The 17,943-nt window shown below is 36.0% G+C and overlaps 1 protein-coding gene across 1 annotated transcript in view; it reads right to left on the reverse strand.

Annotated features, from left to right (window-relative positions):
- Positions 1 to 17,943, reverse strand: part of ANO5 (anoctamin 5) — a 92,173-nt gene that overhangs the window by 71,429 nt on the left and 2,801 nt on the right. The window contains exon 2 of the mRNA XM_057695891.1: positions 8,365 to 8,408. Coding sequence (XP_057551874.1) covers positions 8,365 to 8,408 — 44 coding nt within the window. The remainder of the gene's footprint in view (positions 1 to 8,364; positions 8,409 to 17,943) is intronic.

The following is a 17,943-nucleotide window of genomic DNA, read 5'->3' on the forward strand; positions in this document are numbered from 1 at the left end:
GTATGAATTTCTCTGGGTTTATCCTATTTGTGGTTCCCTCAGCTTCTTGAATCTGTAAGGTTTATGTCTTTTAACAAACTGAGATATTTCCAGCTATTATGTCTTCGAATATTTTTTCAGCCCACTCCCTCCTCTGCTAGGACTACCAATAACACAAATGTTTGATCTTTGGTATAGTTCCACAGGTCCCTGAGGCTCTGTTCATTTTTTTCCTTCAGTTTCTCTCTCTCTGCTGTTTAGGCTGGGTGATTTCTATTCTATCCTCAAATTCAGCGATTCATTCCTCTATCCTTTCCACTCTGCTGTTGAACTTTTTTTCAGTTATTCTATTCTTCAGTGCTAAAATTTCCACTATGTTCTTCTTTAAAACATCTTTTTTTTTTTTTTGCTGAGAATTTCTATTTTTTATTTGTTTTAAGAGTGTTCATAATTGGTCACTAGCATTTTTATGATCATTGCTTTAAAATCCTAATCAGATCATTCTAACATCTGTGTCACCTCAACATTGGTATCTGGAGATTGTCTTTTCTCATTCAAGTTGATATCCTTCTGGTTCTTGGTATCATATGTGATTTTCTACAGAAATCTGGGCTTTGGGGCTGTTATGTTATAAGACTCTAGATCCTATTTAAATCTTCTGTTTTACCAAGTCCTCTCTGACACCACTCTGGCCAGGTCAGTGGGATGATGCCTCACTACCTGGTAGGGATAGAAGCCCTTACTCAGCCTCTGTGGGCTTGAGGGGGTGGTGGGGTGGTGGGATGGTTTCTCATGACTGCTGTGTGGGGTGGGATTTCAAGTTTATCATTAGGTCTTCCCTGAACCCAACCTGACTGAAAAGGGCAAGGGTGTCTCCTGCTCCTCCCCACATGGCCTCATTGTCACCATGGCAGGGAGCGGTACAGGAACCTCTACTTCTAGACAGTGGTAAAAATCCTGGCTCTCCACCAGGCCACTGCTGACACCAACGCAGCAAAAAAATGCTTGAGTACATTCTTACCAGACAAGAGTGGAAGTCCAGTCCACCCACATGGTCTCCACTGACACCATGCAGAGGAGTGTGTGGGAGGGACCCATTATCACCCAGTGGGGGATGAAAGTCTTAGCTCCCCATTCAGCCTTCTCTGACACCATGGTTATGGGAAGTTGGGACACCTTGTTACCCCAGGCAGAGGTGAAAGTCTACTCTCCCCACGTGAGCTCTTTTGGAGGGGATGGTGGCAGGACTACAGTATTTTCCTGTGGTGTTTGGCTACAACAAGCAGTCATTGACCAAAAGTTGTCTGTTCTCCTATGTCACCATGTTCCTAGTCCATTGGCTAGGGGGTACAGGTTTTCCTTGATGCTTTATTCGTCTGTGCCAGTTAGCATTTCTGTATTACTGGCTTCGCAAGCACCCAGTCTGCAACACAGGAAGCAAAGAGAAAACCCAGGGAACTAACTTCTCTGCTGTTCCTTGGGTCCCAAAGTCCCGAGCCAGTTTGTCTTCTCTAACATTCACAGTTTGATTATGTTTGTTTCAAATATAATGTCCAGGGTTTTCAGCTGTACTCAGCAGAAGAAATAGAGAAAATTTCATCTACTCCATCTTCCTGGAAGCAAGAGCTACAGTCACTTTGGAGCTAATTCAGTAATATACCCATTTAATAACTCTAAACTTTATAGCCATTCTTCATCTTTGTTTCAGAGAGGTGCTGTCTAAAAGGGAGTTTGGTATGACATTGCTATTCTCGTAGGTTTTAACATTCCTGTCACTTACTGCTTTCCTATCAAAGTTAAACTTAAAAAAAAATACTAAAAATTATGATATATGCTACTTCTAAAATACTATGGTGTAAATTTAATTAAATACATGTCTCGGTTTGCAAGGCAAACATAAAGCTTTAAAAATCTGAGTAAAATTGTTCCAAATGAGAACCTATCTGAAGTTGAAGTAAAAGAAGCAATATCCATTGCTCTTGAAATGTGCAGAGGTAGGGAAGAGCATAAATATGACATGAGGAAATTGTTTTTTGTTACAGAAGTTTGCCTGGAATAGAATATAAATATGAAAGGTATACAAAGAAGCAAAGATTATGAACTTTAATTGAAGTTAACTTGAGAAATACATATAAAGATCTGTAAGAAGTATACTATTGTTATGGCAATATGAACAAAATGAAAATGACAATACTTTTATTATCATTTAAATTGCATCAGTCAATCTCAGAAGGTAAATCTTTCCTTAGTCCACTCCAAAGACATATAAACTTTAATTTTTTAAATAAATGTATTTATTTATTTATTCATTTATTTATTTATTGGCTGTGTTGGGTCTTCGTTCCTGCATGCAGGCTTTCTCTAGTTGCAGTGAGCGGGGGCTACTCTTCTTTGTGGTGTGCAGGCTTTTCATTGCGGTGGCTCCTCTTGTTGTGGAGCACGGGCTCTAGGCATGCGGGCTTCAGTAGTTGTGGCACATGGGCCCAATAATTGTGGCTTGTGGGCTCTAAAGCACAGGCTCAAGTAGTTGTGGCGCACGGGCTTAGTTGCTCCGAGGCATGTGGGATCTTACCAGACCAGGGATCGAACCCATGTCCCCTGCATTGGCAGGCAGATTCTTAACCACCGTGCCACCAGGGAAGCCCCTGTAAACTTTAATTTTTGATGTTATTTTCTAGGTAATGGTCTTGATTCACTAACTCAATAAATATGTTCTCTGTGCCACATTACATCACTTTAGCTGTGGAGCCTCTGCTTTACAACAGTGGTTTTCAAACTTTAATGGCAATATGAATAACCTCGGGTGCTCTTTTTAAATCATGACTCCTTAACCTTATCCCCAACAACGTTGATTAGTAGTCTGAGGTTGCTCCCAGGAGTCTGCATTTTTAAGAAATTCTTTATATAATCCTTATTCAGGTGGTCCACAAATTACATTGTAAAAATAACTGGACCAAATGACTTTCATAGTTTATTTGATTCTCATATTCTATTTCTCTCAGTATTTTGCTCATTGAGCTTCTAAATGATCCCAGAACTTCTAGAAATCTTAAGTCAACCAGCTAATTGAGCCAGTTTATTCAGCTAACTAGCACACAGCCAACCTATTCTGGTAAGTTGTGTTTCTCAGGGTGTGGATTTCAGTCACTCCTAAAAAGCTACTTTTAAAGAGACTTTTTCTATTTGGCTGTTCATCCCTAACCCAATTCAAGGACATCCAACTCTATGAGTATTTTTCTGGGTCAACTAGAGTCTACCAGAAAGATTATTTTATCTGAAATACTTTTAGAATGCTTACCCATTGTACATAAAAAAAATTAAGTTGTTAGTATCTATTTGCAAGTTTATATAAATAAGGCCTTTGCTTAAGAGAATCCTGTATTTTACAAATTGTATTTAATTTTATTTTTTATTATTTCATTTCATATGTTTACTTAATTCAGGTTGAGTAACTTAAGCCCTGGTATAGTCATCAATAAGCTCTCATCAGGTTCAAAATGGCAATACAGAGAGAGCCTGAACTCACCTCCTCCCTCGGACACACCAAATCTGCAGCTACAAATGGAACTATTTGCAAACTGTTGTAAAAAATGAAAACTTTTCGACTAGCACCTCCAAAACAAAGGATAAAAGGGCCACAATGATGAGAGTGGGAGAAACAGTGATGCAATCTCACCAAAAATCCCACTCTTGTTTGCAGCTGATCCACAGGCAGGAAGGATCTCACAAATACGGAGCTTCACCCTGAGAAGTGAGGGGTTTGTGCCTCACATCAGGTACCCCAACCCTTGGGACCTGCACTGGAGAAACAAGCCCCCAAAATGAACAGTTTGAAAACCAACAGGACTTCTGTCCAGGAAACGCAAAGGGCTATAGGCAACTAAGATTCTACTCTTAAAGGGTTCACCTGCAGACTCACTCACCCTGGGACCCAGCACAAAAGAAGCAGTTTGAAAAGCACCTAAACTATATGTGAGAAAGATTCACTCACCAATCTTAAAGCATCTCACAGAGGCGCAGGGCCTGTTAGGACTCTCTCCAGGGACAGATGTGCTGGTGGGGGCCATTTTTGCACTCTTCCTCTTCCTTGGTAGCACCAGTGGGTGCGCACAGTGATAGCACTCTCCCACTACCCAGCTAAAGCCAGTGGGAGTGCCGCATCCCTGCACTCTCCTGATCCATCACCAAAAGCAGTGGGTGTGCCCAGCCTTGTGCTCTCCTGCTGCCTCTAAAGCCTTACCACTAAACCAGACTTCCATAAAATGTTAAAGGAACTTCTTTAAGCTAAAAAAATATGAGCACTAATTAATAACAAGAAAACATATGAAAGTAAAAATCTCACTGGTGAAGATAAATATATAGTAAAAGTAGTAGATTAATCACTTATAAAGCTAGTATGAAGGTAAAAAGACAAAAGTAATTAAAAAAACTATATAATATTTAGTTAAAGGATATGCAAAATAGAAAGATGTAAAATGTGACATCAAAAACATAAAACGTGGATGGGAGTAAAAATCTGGAATTTCAAAATGCATTCAAACAACTTGCTATCAATTTAAAATGGACCGTATGTGTACACACTCACGCACACACACACACACACACACAGAGGCTAATATATGTGAGTTTCATGGTAACCACAAAGCAAAAATCTATAGTAGACACACAAAAAAGATAATGAGAAAGGAATCTAACCATACCACTGCAGAAAGTCATCAAACCAGAAGGGGAGAGAGCAAGAGATGAAGAAAGGAACGAGAGCAAAACAACCAGAAAACAATGAACAAAATGGCAATAAGTACAATTAATGTAAATGTAAATAGACTGCGTGACTACAATGAACAATTATATGTCAACAAATTGGACAACATAGAAGAGATGGACAAATTCCTAGAAACATACAATCTTTCAAAACTGAATCAGAAAGAAATAGAAAGTCTGAGCAGACTGATTAGTAATAAGGAAATTGAATAAGTAATAAAAAACTTCTCAAAAAACAAAATTCCAGGACTAGATGACTTCACCAGAGAATTCTACCAAACATTCAAAGACAATTTAATATCTATCATTCTCAAACGCTTCCAAAAAATTGAAGAAGAGGAGACACACTTATTGTATGAGGCCAGCATTATCCTGATACCAAAACCAAACAAGGACACCACAAAAAAGAAAATTACAGGCTAATACACTTATTGAACACAGATGCAAATATCCTCAACAAAATATCAGCAAGCAAAATTCAAAAATACATTAAAAGGATCATATACCATGAACAACTGGAAATTTATTCCAGGGATGCAAAGATGGTTCAACATTTGCAAATCAATCAACATAATACACCACACTGACAAAACAAAAGATAAAAATCATAGGATCATATCAAAGATAAAAATGACAAGATACAGAAAAACCATTTGAAAAAATTCAACATCCTTTTATGATAAAAGACTCTCAACAAATTGGATATAGAGGGAACACATCACTATAATATATATGACAAGCCTCCAGCTAACATCATACTAAAAAGCTTTCAGCTTTTCCTGTAAGATCAGGAACAATAAAAGGATCCCCACTCTTGACTCTTTTAGTAAATATAGTATTGGAAGTCCTAGCCAGACCAATTAGGCAAGAAAAATAAAAGGCCTACAAATTGGAAAGGAAAAGTAAAACTGTCACTATTCGCAGATGACATGAGTTTAACCAAAACCCCAAAAACTCCACCAAAAAACTGTTAGAACTAATAATCAAATTTAGTAAAGTTGCAGGGTATAAAATCAATACACACAAATCAGTTGCATTTCTATACACTAACAATGAGTTATCACAAAGAGAAGTTAAGAAAACAATCCCATTTATAATTGCATCAAAAAGAACACTTGGGAATAAATTTATCCAAGAAGGTGAAATACCTGTAACACACTGATGAAAGAAACTGAAGAAGATACAAATAAATAGAAAGATATCCATGTTCATGGATTGGAAGTTTAATATTGTTAAAATGTCCATATTACCCAAAGCAATCCACAGATTAATTCAATCCATCATAATTCCAATGGCATTTTCCACAGAATTGAACAAACAATCCTAAAATTTGTCTGGAACCACAAAAGATCCTGAATAACCAAAGCAATCTTGAGAAGGAGGCATCATGCTTCCTAATTTCAAAATAGATTATAAAGATATAGTAATCAAAACATAATTGCATTTGTATAAACACAGAAACATAGATGAATAGAACAGAATAGAGAGCCCAAAAACAAACCCACGTATATATGATCAATTAATCTATGACAAAGAAGCCAAGAAAATACAATGAGGAAAGGATAGTGTCTTCTTCAATAGGGGGTGTTGGGGACACTGCACAGTCACATGCAAAATAATGTAACTAGACCACTATCTTGCACCATACACAAAAATTCATTCAAAATGGATTAAAGAATTGAATGTAAGACCTTAAAACCATAAAACCTTAGAGAAAAATATAGGTGGTAAGCTCATCAGTCTTAGAGATAATTTTTTTGATCTGACTCCAAAAGCAAATGCAATAAAAGCAAAAAGAAACAAATAGGATTATATCAAACTAAAAAGTTTCTGCTTAGCAAAGGAAATCATTAACAAAGTGAAAAGGCAACCTACTGAATGGGAGAAAATATTTGCAAATCATATAACTGATAAGGGGTTAACATCCAAAATATATAAAGAACTCATACAACTCAACAGCAAAAAAATAAAAAATAAAAAATCCAATTTAAAAAATGGGCAAAGTATCTGAATAAACATTTTTCCAAAGAAATACAGATGGCCAACAGGCACATGAAAAGATGTTCAACACCACTAATCATTAGAGAAATGCAAACCAAAACCACAGTGAGGTATGACCTCACACTTGTCAGAATGGCTACCAACAAAAAGACAAGAAATAACAAGTGTTGGCAAGGATGTGGAGAAAAGGGAAGCCCTGTGCACTGCTGATGGGAATACAAATTGGTACAGATACTACGGGAAAGAGTATGGAGACACTTCAAAAAATTAAAAACAGAATTACCACAGGATTTGGCAATTCCACTTCTCATTATTTATCCAAGGAATATGGAAACACTAATTTGAAAAGACACATGCACCCATATGTTCACTGCAGCATTATTTACAGTAGCCAAAATATGGAAACAACCTTAAGTATCTATGAATGGATGAATTAAAAATAAGATGTGTGTGCGTGTGTGTGTGTGTGTGTGTGCGCGCGCGCGCGCAATGGAATACTTCTTAGCCATACAAAAAGAATAAACTCTTGCCAATTGCTACATCAATGGACTTTGAGGGTATTGTGCTAAGTGTAAGTCAGACAAAGACATAGACTCTGTGATTTCACTTATATGTGTGGAGTCTAAAAAACAAAACAAACAAACAAACAAAATAAAACCTATAGATACAGAGAACAGATTGGTGGTTGCCAGGGGAGAGGTGGTTGGAGGTAGGCAAAATGGGTGAAAGGTGTCAAGAGGTACAAACTTTCAGTTATAAGTAAGTCATGGGGATATAATACACAGTATAGTGACTATAGTCAATAGTATTATATTGCATATTTGAAAGTTGTTAAGAGAATAAATAGCTTAAAAGCTATCATCACAAGGGATTTCCCTGGCGTTCCAGTGGTTAAGACTTGGCATTCCAATGCAGGAGGTGCGGGTTCCATCCCTAGTCGGGAAGCTAAGATCCCACATGCCTCTGGGCCAAAAAACCAAAACATAAAGCAGAAGCAATATTGTAACAAATTCAATAAAGACTATTTTTTTTTTTAAAAAAAAAGGAGGCTTCACTGAAGCTGTTAAAAAAAAAGCTATTATCACAAGAAAAACAATCTGTGACTATGTACGATGATGGATGGTAATTAGACTTATTGTAGTGACATTTCACAGTGTATACAAATATGAATCATTATGTGTAAACTTGAAGTTAATATAATTATACGTCAATTACACTTCAGTAAAAATGCACTAATTACATACTACTAACAACTTTAACAAAAAAAAACTATCAAATATTATACCTGCATTATAGTCAAGCAAAGTGTTAAGCCAAATACTATTATCTTGCATATCAAGTCTCAGCATATCTGAGTTTATATCATAGAAAGCCTAAAAACAAATCCAAACTTATGTTTGCTCGCTTATAACATCCAGAAAGATTCAATATTAAACCTGCATGAAACATGCAATTTGCTTTACTTACTTAAAAATGAATAGATTAGAGGACAAAACATGAAGAATGTAGTATGAGTAAATAACTGAAGTACAAAAACCTAAGTATTCATATGAAGTACATTTCTAACCTTGTCTCAATTTTTTGTTCTGACTTATGGGAAGCTAACACATATATTTAACTTACCTCATTTACTTCAGAAAAATGTTCTTCTCTGCTGGCTTTTCTCTCTAATTAAACAAACAAAAAAATCACATTAAAATGGCCAACCGATCACAATATGCTAAAAGTCTTCATAAGGAGAAAACAGGAATTCAAAATTTAAACAAAAAAAGTCCAAAGAAAATAATATTTGAAGAAAACATCCAAGATCTTCCTGGAGCTAAGTTGTTCAAAACCAACTCAAAAGAATTCAGCACCAAAAACTGTCTATAATATAGAGGAAAATCATCAAATACTGGTGTGTAGGATATAATCTCACCCACTAAGATATAAACTTAACTCTGAAGAATACAGTTTTTTTTTATAAATTTAATTAATTAATTAATTATTTTATTGGCTGTGTTGGGTCTTTTTTGCTGTGCGCGGGCTTTCTTTTCAGTTGCAGTGAGTGGGGGCTACTCTTTGTTGTGGTGCGCAGGCTCCTCATTGCCATGGCTTCTCTTATTGCAGAGCACAGGCTCTAGGCACATGGGCTTCAGTAGTTGCAGCACATGGGTTCAACAGTTGTGGCTCACGGGCTCTAAAGCGCAGGCTCAATAGCTGTGGCACACGGGCTTAGTTGCTCCGCGGTATGTGGGATCTTCCTGGAGCAGGGATCGAACCCGTGTCCCCTGCATCGGCAGGTGGATTCTCAACCACTGCACCACCTAGGAAGCCCCAAGAATGCAGTTATTAATCTATAGACACAAAACTGCTAAGAGGAAAACATATAATAGGGATAGGGATGTCCATTGCTGTTTCTTAGTTCTCACCATGTGCAATTTATTATTCTGTCAGTGTGTTTTCCTAGAATTGAACCACACTGGTTACAAGTACTAGCAAACAGAGCACTACCAGTTTTAAATAGGCCAAATTACTTTCTTGACAGAGATACCTTCATGATAGTTATGTGCTGAGTCATTTGGACTGAAATACATATTTGAATAAGTTGCTAACACTAAAAAATGTTAAATATAGAATTCTGATTCTTATTCTCTAGGGACTCCAATTTGCAAAAACACTGAGAAATATTTCACAAGTCAAAAACTTCCCAAATAAAAAAAAAAAATTGGGGGAGAAAATCAGAATGGGAATGGAATAAAATACTGCAACCATTTAAGAGCCATCCACAGCAACTATAATTTCAGGAAATGTTAGTATATATTCTGAAAATACAGAAAATATAAACCTACCATTTGTATAGTTTTTTACCCCAATTTTGTTTATTATAGTAAAATACACATAACATAAAATTTACCATATTAACCATTAACATGCATACAGTTCAACAGTATTAAATTCATTCATAATGTTGAGTAGCCAACACCAACATCCATCTCAGAACTCTTTATCTTGTAAAACTGAAACACTATACCCATGAACAACTCCTCATTCTCCCCTTTCCCAGCCCCAGGCAACCACCATTCTACTTTCTGTCTCTATGATTCTGACTACTCTAAGCACCGCACGTAAGTGGAATCATGTAGTATTTGTCATTGTGTGAATGATTTATTTCACATAGCATAATGTTATGAATAATATTCCATTGTATGTATATGCCACATTTTGCTTATCCATTCATCCATTGATGGACACTTCTGTGGCTTCCTCATTTTAGCTGCTGTGAATAATGCTATTAACATGGGTGTACAAATATCTCTAAGATCCTGCTTTCAGTTCTTTTGGGTATATACCCAAAGTGGAATGCTAGATCATATGGTAATTCTTTTTTTAATTTTTTGAAGAACCACCATACTGTACCATTTTACATTTCCACCAAGAGTGTTCCAGGGTTCCAATTACTCCACATCCTCTCCAACTCTTGTATTTTTTTTTTTTTTGAGAGTAGCTATCTCAATGGATTTGAGGTGGTACCTCTGTGTAGTTTTGATTTGCATTCCCCTAATGATTATGATGTTGAGTGTCTTTTCATGTTCTTCTTTGGTTTGTTATTGTTGAGTTTTAAGAGTTCTCTGTTTATCTGGATCAGATAGATAAGATTTGCTCATATGTTCTCCCATTCTGTGGTTTGCCTTTTTACTTTACTTACATTGTCTTTTGAGGCACAACTTTTTTAAATATTCATGAGATCAACTTGTCTATTTTTCTTTTCTTGTCTGTGCCTTTGGTGTCATATCCAAGAAAATACTGCCGAATCCAATGTCAAGAAACTTTTGTCCTATGTTTTCTTCTAAGAGGTTTATAGTTTTAGGTCTTACATTTAGATCTTTGATCCATTTTGAGTTAATTTTTGTATATGGTGTTAGGTAAGGACCTAACTTCATTTTTTTGCAAATGGATATCCAATTTTCCCAGCACCATTGGTTTAAAAGACTGTCCTTTCCCCACTGAATGGCCTTGGCATCCTTGTAAAAAATAATTTGACTATACATATGCAAGAGTTTATTTCTGGGCTCTCTATTCTAGTCCATTGTTCTATATATCTGTCTTTATGCCAGCACCATACTATTTTGAAAACTGTAAATTTTGAAATCGGGAAGTGTGAGTCATCCAGCTTTGTTCTTCTTTTTCAGGATTGATTGGCTATTTGTGGTCCCTTGAGAGTCCATGTGAATTTTTGGATGGATTCTCCTATTTCTACAAAAAAACATCATTAAAATTTTGATAGGGATAGCATTGAACCTATAAAATCACTTTGATGGTCTTGACATCTTAACAATATTGTCTTCTAATCCATGAACATGAGATGTGTTTGCATTTATTTACAGCTTTTAAAATTTCTCTCAGCAACATTCTGTAGTCTTATTTATACAAGTCATCACATTCTTGGTTAATTTATTCTTAAGTATCTAATTCTTTTTGATACTAATGTAAAAAAATTGTTTTCTTAATTTTCTTTTCAGATTATTCATTGTTAATATACAAAAATGCAACTGATTTTTATGTGGTGAGTTCATATTATGATGCTTTATAAATATTGACTGCCTTTATAGTTCTAACAGGTTTTTTATGGAATTTTTACAGTTTTCTACATAAAAAGATCATATCTTCTGTGAACAGAGACAATTTTAATTCTTCCTTTCCAATTTATATGTCTTTTATTACTTTTTCTTGCCCAACTGTTCCGGCTAGAACTTCCAGTACTATGTTGAATAGAAGTGGCAAAGTGGATATTCTTGGTAAATACCAATAAACTCAATTCACATTAAAAAAAAAGCTCTTTGAAGTTCCTAATGATTGTTAAGAGTATAAAGGGGTTCTGAGATCAAAAAGTTTAAAAATTCTGTCTTAGGTATAAACTCAGTAGAAATACATGCGCTATGGGAATGTACAAGAATGTTCATAACTGTATTATTGGGAATAACTAGAAAACCAACATCACCTCAAATATCCAGAAACAGTACAATGTGGTATAATCATACCACCTATTATAGTTAGCAAAAAAAGTGAATTAATTTTAATTACATGCAAAAACATAAATAAACCTCCCAAAAATAGTTCAGCAAAAAAGGCAGAACTATTTAGTAATATTTCAGTTATATGAAGTTAACTACGCAAAACCAAAAGTATGTTACTTAAGGGTAGATATTGTTGGGATACAATTCTCCTTGGGCCTCTCAAGTTTCTGCACATCTGCAAATGAGACACTGACTGCCCTTTGTTCTGGATTATCTTTTCAAGGATCTTTGTTGAGATAGTCTCCTTCTGGAGCAAAGGGCAGGTATGCTTACAGTCTTGGAAGATTGGATTAGTGTCTCCCTCCAGAGCAAAGGGAAGGCAAATTACTGACCAAGAAAAAAGACTCAGGTTCCCTAAACTCAGATGCTCTGCTGTATTGCAAACCACCCACTGAATGTGCACTGATCCTTGGTAATTTGGGCTCAGGAAACTAGCGCATGCTGCTGCTCTGGCTACTGTTAATGCTGTGAAGAGTAAACTGTCCTTTGTCTCTGATCCAGGTTTCTCATATCTTCCACCAGTAACCACGAAATTGTAAGAGGCTACTTTGTTAACTTCCAAGTGCAGTAAAATCTTAGACTTTTCACAGTTCTTGACATTGATCATCAGTATAATAATGATAATGATGGTGGTGATAATGGCTAACATGTCTTGATTCTCTATTGTTAAGAAATTTACAGTATGGTAGAGGAGACAGACCAAAAATTGTGAGAAATGCTATAAAAGAGACAAAAAGAGCAAAGAGGGAGGGAGAGAGAGAAACAGGGAGGGGTGCAGGTTAGACATGAGAAAACTCAGAAAATCTCTCTAAGGGAGTAATACTTATACTGAGAGGGGAAAGTTAAGAGGATACAAGTCACATAAGAACACATGAAGGCTGTGAGACAGAAAGAGTTTTCGGTGTTGAAAGAAAAGAAGGTCAAGCTAGAAATGAGTAGGTAAATGGCAGAGAGGCATGGGAAGATGCTGGACAGGCATGGAGTGGGGGACAGTTTGTGGAGGACCGTGTATGCCTGGATTTTTTCCTAAGTGAAACAGGAAGCCACAAAAAAGCTTTTAAATGGAATTTACATTTAAATTTTATGAAGGGCACTAGTTGCTGACTGGAGAATGGATTAAAAGAAAGTAAGAATGGAGAAAGAAAACACATCATGAGGTTGCTGCAACGAACCACAAGAGATGATGGTGGTCTGGCCTGGCGTTGGAACAGCGTGAGTGAAGGCACATAAATGGATTACAGATATTTGAGTAAAAACTGGAACCAAACTGCTACCAAATTTCAGATGTACAAGTAGAGGGACAGAGAAGATTAAAGACTCCTAGGCTTGAGAAATTTGAGATTTCATTTAATGAAATGGGTAAGATTATTAATGGTGGACAATTAATACAGCAGATACTGCTGGCTCCCCACAAACATCTTTTCTCTTCCTTGTTCTTTACTAACAAAATACTAATTACATGGTACAGCAAAGAGCTCTAGCAAAAAAAAGAACAAAAAACAAAGAACACATTTCCCTGCCTTCCTTGCACCTTAAGAATATGGCAATAAATTCAAAGCTATCAAATATCATATAAATGGCATTAATGTTTATCTCCTAAGATATGTGCAAGCATCACACGAAAAAAATGCATGTAAATTGCTTCATGCAGAGAAGCCATCAATGAATGTTAGTTATTCTTGTTGATATGATTATTATTAGGATATATTCTATTTTTTATTAATTTTCAGAACTGTTTTAAATTCTTTGGGATAAGTTTTAGAGTGTCAGAATAAAGATGAAAGGTATCTTTTATATTCAGGTCTTTTTGTTGCAGGAGCTATTAAAAAGTTAATAGCTAGTGTGAGCAAAGCATAAAAACTAACAAACTATAGCTATAGCCAGATCACTTAACTTTTCTGAGTACAGGCTTTCTCAACTAAAAGATTAAAAATATAAGTAAAAATTATTTGAAAAATATAAAATATTATACAGTACGATCATCAAAGGATTTTACCCATGAATACTGTCTAGATGTACAGCTCAAACTTCCACAATGTCTTGACCACCTCTCATTGGACATTCCAATGAAAAGGAAACCGATCAAGCAAACTCCTATAATGAGTAGATAAAGATTAGGATTCTAAGAAACATAAGCTTTGTCTCTCAATGTACTGTACTTGCACACTGATGCAGGGAGGCTTTTATTTTCTTGAGGACAAAAACAATCACTATTGTGCATAGAACTAAATATAGTTCCAAGCACAGAGCAAACAAATGTACACTTTAAGCTAGAGTTACAGAGTATTTTATAATTCTGTATTTTAGAAAAGAAAGTAGAAAAACTGGAAGCACTAACCCCTCCTTCCTCTAATTATTTTTGCTGCATTTAGCATAAAACAACTAGTTAAAAAATATTTTCAAACTGCTATCAGAACTTGATGTAATGTGTTTATTTGAGAATGTGGAAAGGGGCCAATACAGTTCCTCCAGATTACCTCCGATCAGTGCTAGTTCTCTCTTATGCTTTCGCCTTTCAACTAGCTGCTTCCTTGCCCTGGATCTAACAACTGTATCTTTTTTGGCTAATTCTTGCTTATTTTTCACTGTATATCAGTTTTGACGTCCTCCTTTCAAGCCTTGTTTGAAACCTCCTCATCTGCCCCCGGTTAGCCTCTTCCCTGCTCCCATACCACCCTGTACTTAGCCATTTGTGGGCACCTAGCCCAATTATACCTCCCTCCGTAAGACTGCAAGCTCCCTGAGAGCCAGATGGAGAGCACTTTGTAAATCATATCCTTTTCTGAAAAGCAGAAAGGGTAAAGAAGACAGATGTATTTCCTCACACACTATGCTCCCTCTCACACACAGTGCTAACTCTCTCTCTCCCTCTCACACACACACACACTACCAGATGTTCACACATGCCATAGACCCAGATACACTTTCACACTCACTCAGAGAGTATAAAGTTGAAGAAACTATGCATAATCTCCAAACCTGTCAAAACAGAGGCTGATCTGAAGAGGCAAGATTTGAGGCCAACAACTCTAGATCAGCTTTTTGTTATTCCTGCAACTTCCTCTAAGTCAATAGAATTGACGATACTTTTCCCGTGGGGCTAGAAACCAGAACTACAAAGGGTTTAATATCAATCACTATGGAGAATCATAAAATATAAGCTAAAATTCAAGCCAGCCCAAAGACAACTGAGAGTTTTCACTGAAAGCACATTGCTAAGAATACACACTCTAGCAAACTCAGAACCCAAAAATAGCCCTTGCATTTACCAAATGTTCTTCTCAGTTTACACTTCTTCCAGAAGCATAAAATAACAATATGCAATCAAATGTTCATATTACCAAAGAATAGCCTGTTTGGTTAAATAGGATACTTGATGTAGTTGTAAAGATGCAAGCAACTTTACATTCAACTTTAAAACTGCCTTTTCCAATATTAAACCCTTAAACTTTCTTTTCCAATGCTGAATGGGTCATAAGTCCCAAAGAACAAATATTTCAAATCAGAACTTCCTTACCGTGTCAACAGTCAATAATAGTTCAATTTCAGCAACACTGACATTTTACTAGCGGTGTTTCTTTACGTTACTGTGGTCTATTACATGTTGCCCTTACAATTTCATTTTAAAAATTATTAGATTGCGGGAAAATAGCTTATTGGAGATCACTGATTGCTTACGTGTTCAACTGTGAAGAAAATAAACTGAGAAAATATAACAAATCTTGGAAACATCTACTATGTCTGAAAGGCACAATGTTAACATTCTCTCTCCAGGAAGAAATTTTATCACATGTAAATCAATTGTTTACCTTTCTTATATTTACTCTTCAAATGTAATTTAAGGAATATGTAATACACAGATCCAGGCTTACTTATATTGGGGAATTTACTCTAAGAAATCCATTTATATTTTAAAACAGAGGAATAAAAGTAGCTCTTAAAAATTCATGCTGTGGAATCCAGTATTTTTCAGCCTTCTTCAATCAACACTTTTGTTTTCATAATTGTGTTATTAAACTCCAGGAAGAAACATATATTTAGAACTGGGTCTCCAAAAACTCCACAGGACTGTCAATGTTAAAAAATACATCCTCCAAGACCTAAATAGACATTTCTCCAAAGAAGACATGCAGATGGCTAACAAACACATGAAAAGATGCTCAACATCACTAATCCTTAGAGAAATGCAAGTCAAAGCCACAATGAGGTATCACCTCACACTGGTCAGAACGGCCATCATCAAAAAATCTAATAACAATAAATGCTGGAGAGGGTGTGGAGAAAAAGGAACCCTCCTGCACTGTTGGTGGGAATGTAAATTGGTACAGCCACTATGGAAAACAGTATGGTGGTTCCTTAAAAAACTAAAAATAGAATTACTATATGACCCAGCAATCCCACTACTGGGCATACACCCTGAGAAAACCATAATCCAAAAAGAAACATGTACTACAATGTTTACTGCAGCACTATTTACAATAGCCAGGACATGGAAGCAACCTAAATGTCCATCAACAGATGAATGGATAAAGAAGATGTGGCACATGTATACAATGGAATATTACTCAGCCATGAAAAGGAATGAAATTGAGTTATTTGTAGTGTGTTGGATGGACCTAGAGTCTGTCATACAGAGCAAAGTAAGCCAGAAAGAGAAAAACAAATACCGTGTGCTAACTCATATATATGGAATCTAAAAATATGGTACTGATGAACCCAGTGACAGGGAAAGAATAAAGATGCAGGTGTAGAGAACGGACTTGAGGACACAGGGTGGGGGGTGAAGGGGAAGCTGGGACGAAGTGAGAGAGTAGCATTGACATATATACAGTACCAAATTTAAAATAGATAGCTAGTAGGAAGCTGCTGCATAAAACAGGGAGATCAACTCAATGATGGATGATGATTTAGCGGGCTAGGATAGGGAGTGTGGCAAGGAATTGAGGGAGGGAGGGGATATGCAGATATATGTATAAATACAGATGATTCACTTCGGTGTACAGCAAAAACTGGCACAACAGTATAAAGCAATTATATTCCAATAAAGAGCTTTAAAAAAAAATACATCCTCCTTGCAATACACTTTTCATACAAACCTAGAAATAACAGAAGTCTTAATAATGGGCAATAAAACCAACTCAGCAAATTAATCAACACATTGAAAGACATTTATTTTTTAAAGTTTTATTGAGATATAACTGACATACAAGCTGCATATATTTGAAGTGTACAATTTGAATTTTTTTCTTATTAGCCATCTATTTTATACATATTAGTGAAAGATATTTAGAAAAATAAGAGTCATCAGTGGTCTGGACCACCCTGCTCCTTAGGCTCTGCTCTTACCAATGCCACTCTATTCTGCTATTTGGATTCTGGATCTATCAACAAAACAGATTACAGGAATTTGGGCAGGATGCATTCATGAGACCCAACCATCAAATAAATGTATTCCACATTAATATTCTTTTCTCCTACCTCCAACCAAATCAGAGGCAAAGCTTTTATCACAGCAAGAGGAAATATAAATCAATTACAAAGGTCTCTGCCAAGAAAAGGGGAGACAAATTATCTCAGAAAAAGTTCTGAAACCCTTCTGGGATGGACTGAAGCTGTAGTATGACCTCAAGCTGAAGTAACACTAATTTAAGTATATATTCTAGTAAGCAAAATTATCCTGAGGCTAAATTAGATCCTACTTCTAACATCTGAGAGAATATTAGTCAATCTCTGTAATGCCGTATTGATATATTTTTTCTTCATTATATATATAAAGTTACATACTCCACATTTTTTCCCTCCACTTTTCCTTCAATGAAGGATATATTTCTCATAGCTTTACTTCAGAAGGACTTATAATAAGTAAATGCGAATGCTTCAAATGAAAAAAAAACTTTTAAGAGCTCCAGATTACTGAAATTACAATGGGAAATAATTCTCAGCAAAGGAGGAAACCATCGAATAAGTACCGAAAGGGACTTCGAATTTTATATGTCTAAAAGACACAACTTCTTTTGCACCAGTGAACCTCAATCATTTTCCCTAACGAGTTTATTGCATTATTTAGCAGAGCCATTAGTCAAAGTTTAAAATTTTCAGTAGTTGTATTTCCCTCTATCTTTAAATTATTTTTTTTATTTAAAAA

The sequence above is a fragment of the Hippopotamus amphibius genome, chromosome 9 (assembly GCF_030028045.1).
Source record: "Hippopotamus amphibius kiboko isolate mHipAmp2 chromosome 9, mHipAmp2.hap2, whole genome shotgun sequence".
NCBI classification, from domain to species: domain Eukaryota; kingdom Metazoa; phylum Chordata; class Mammalia; order Artiodactyla; family Hippopotamidae; genus Hippopotamus; species Hippopotamus amphibius.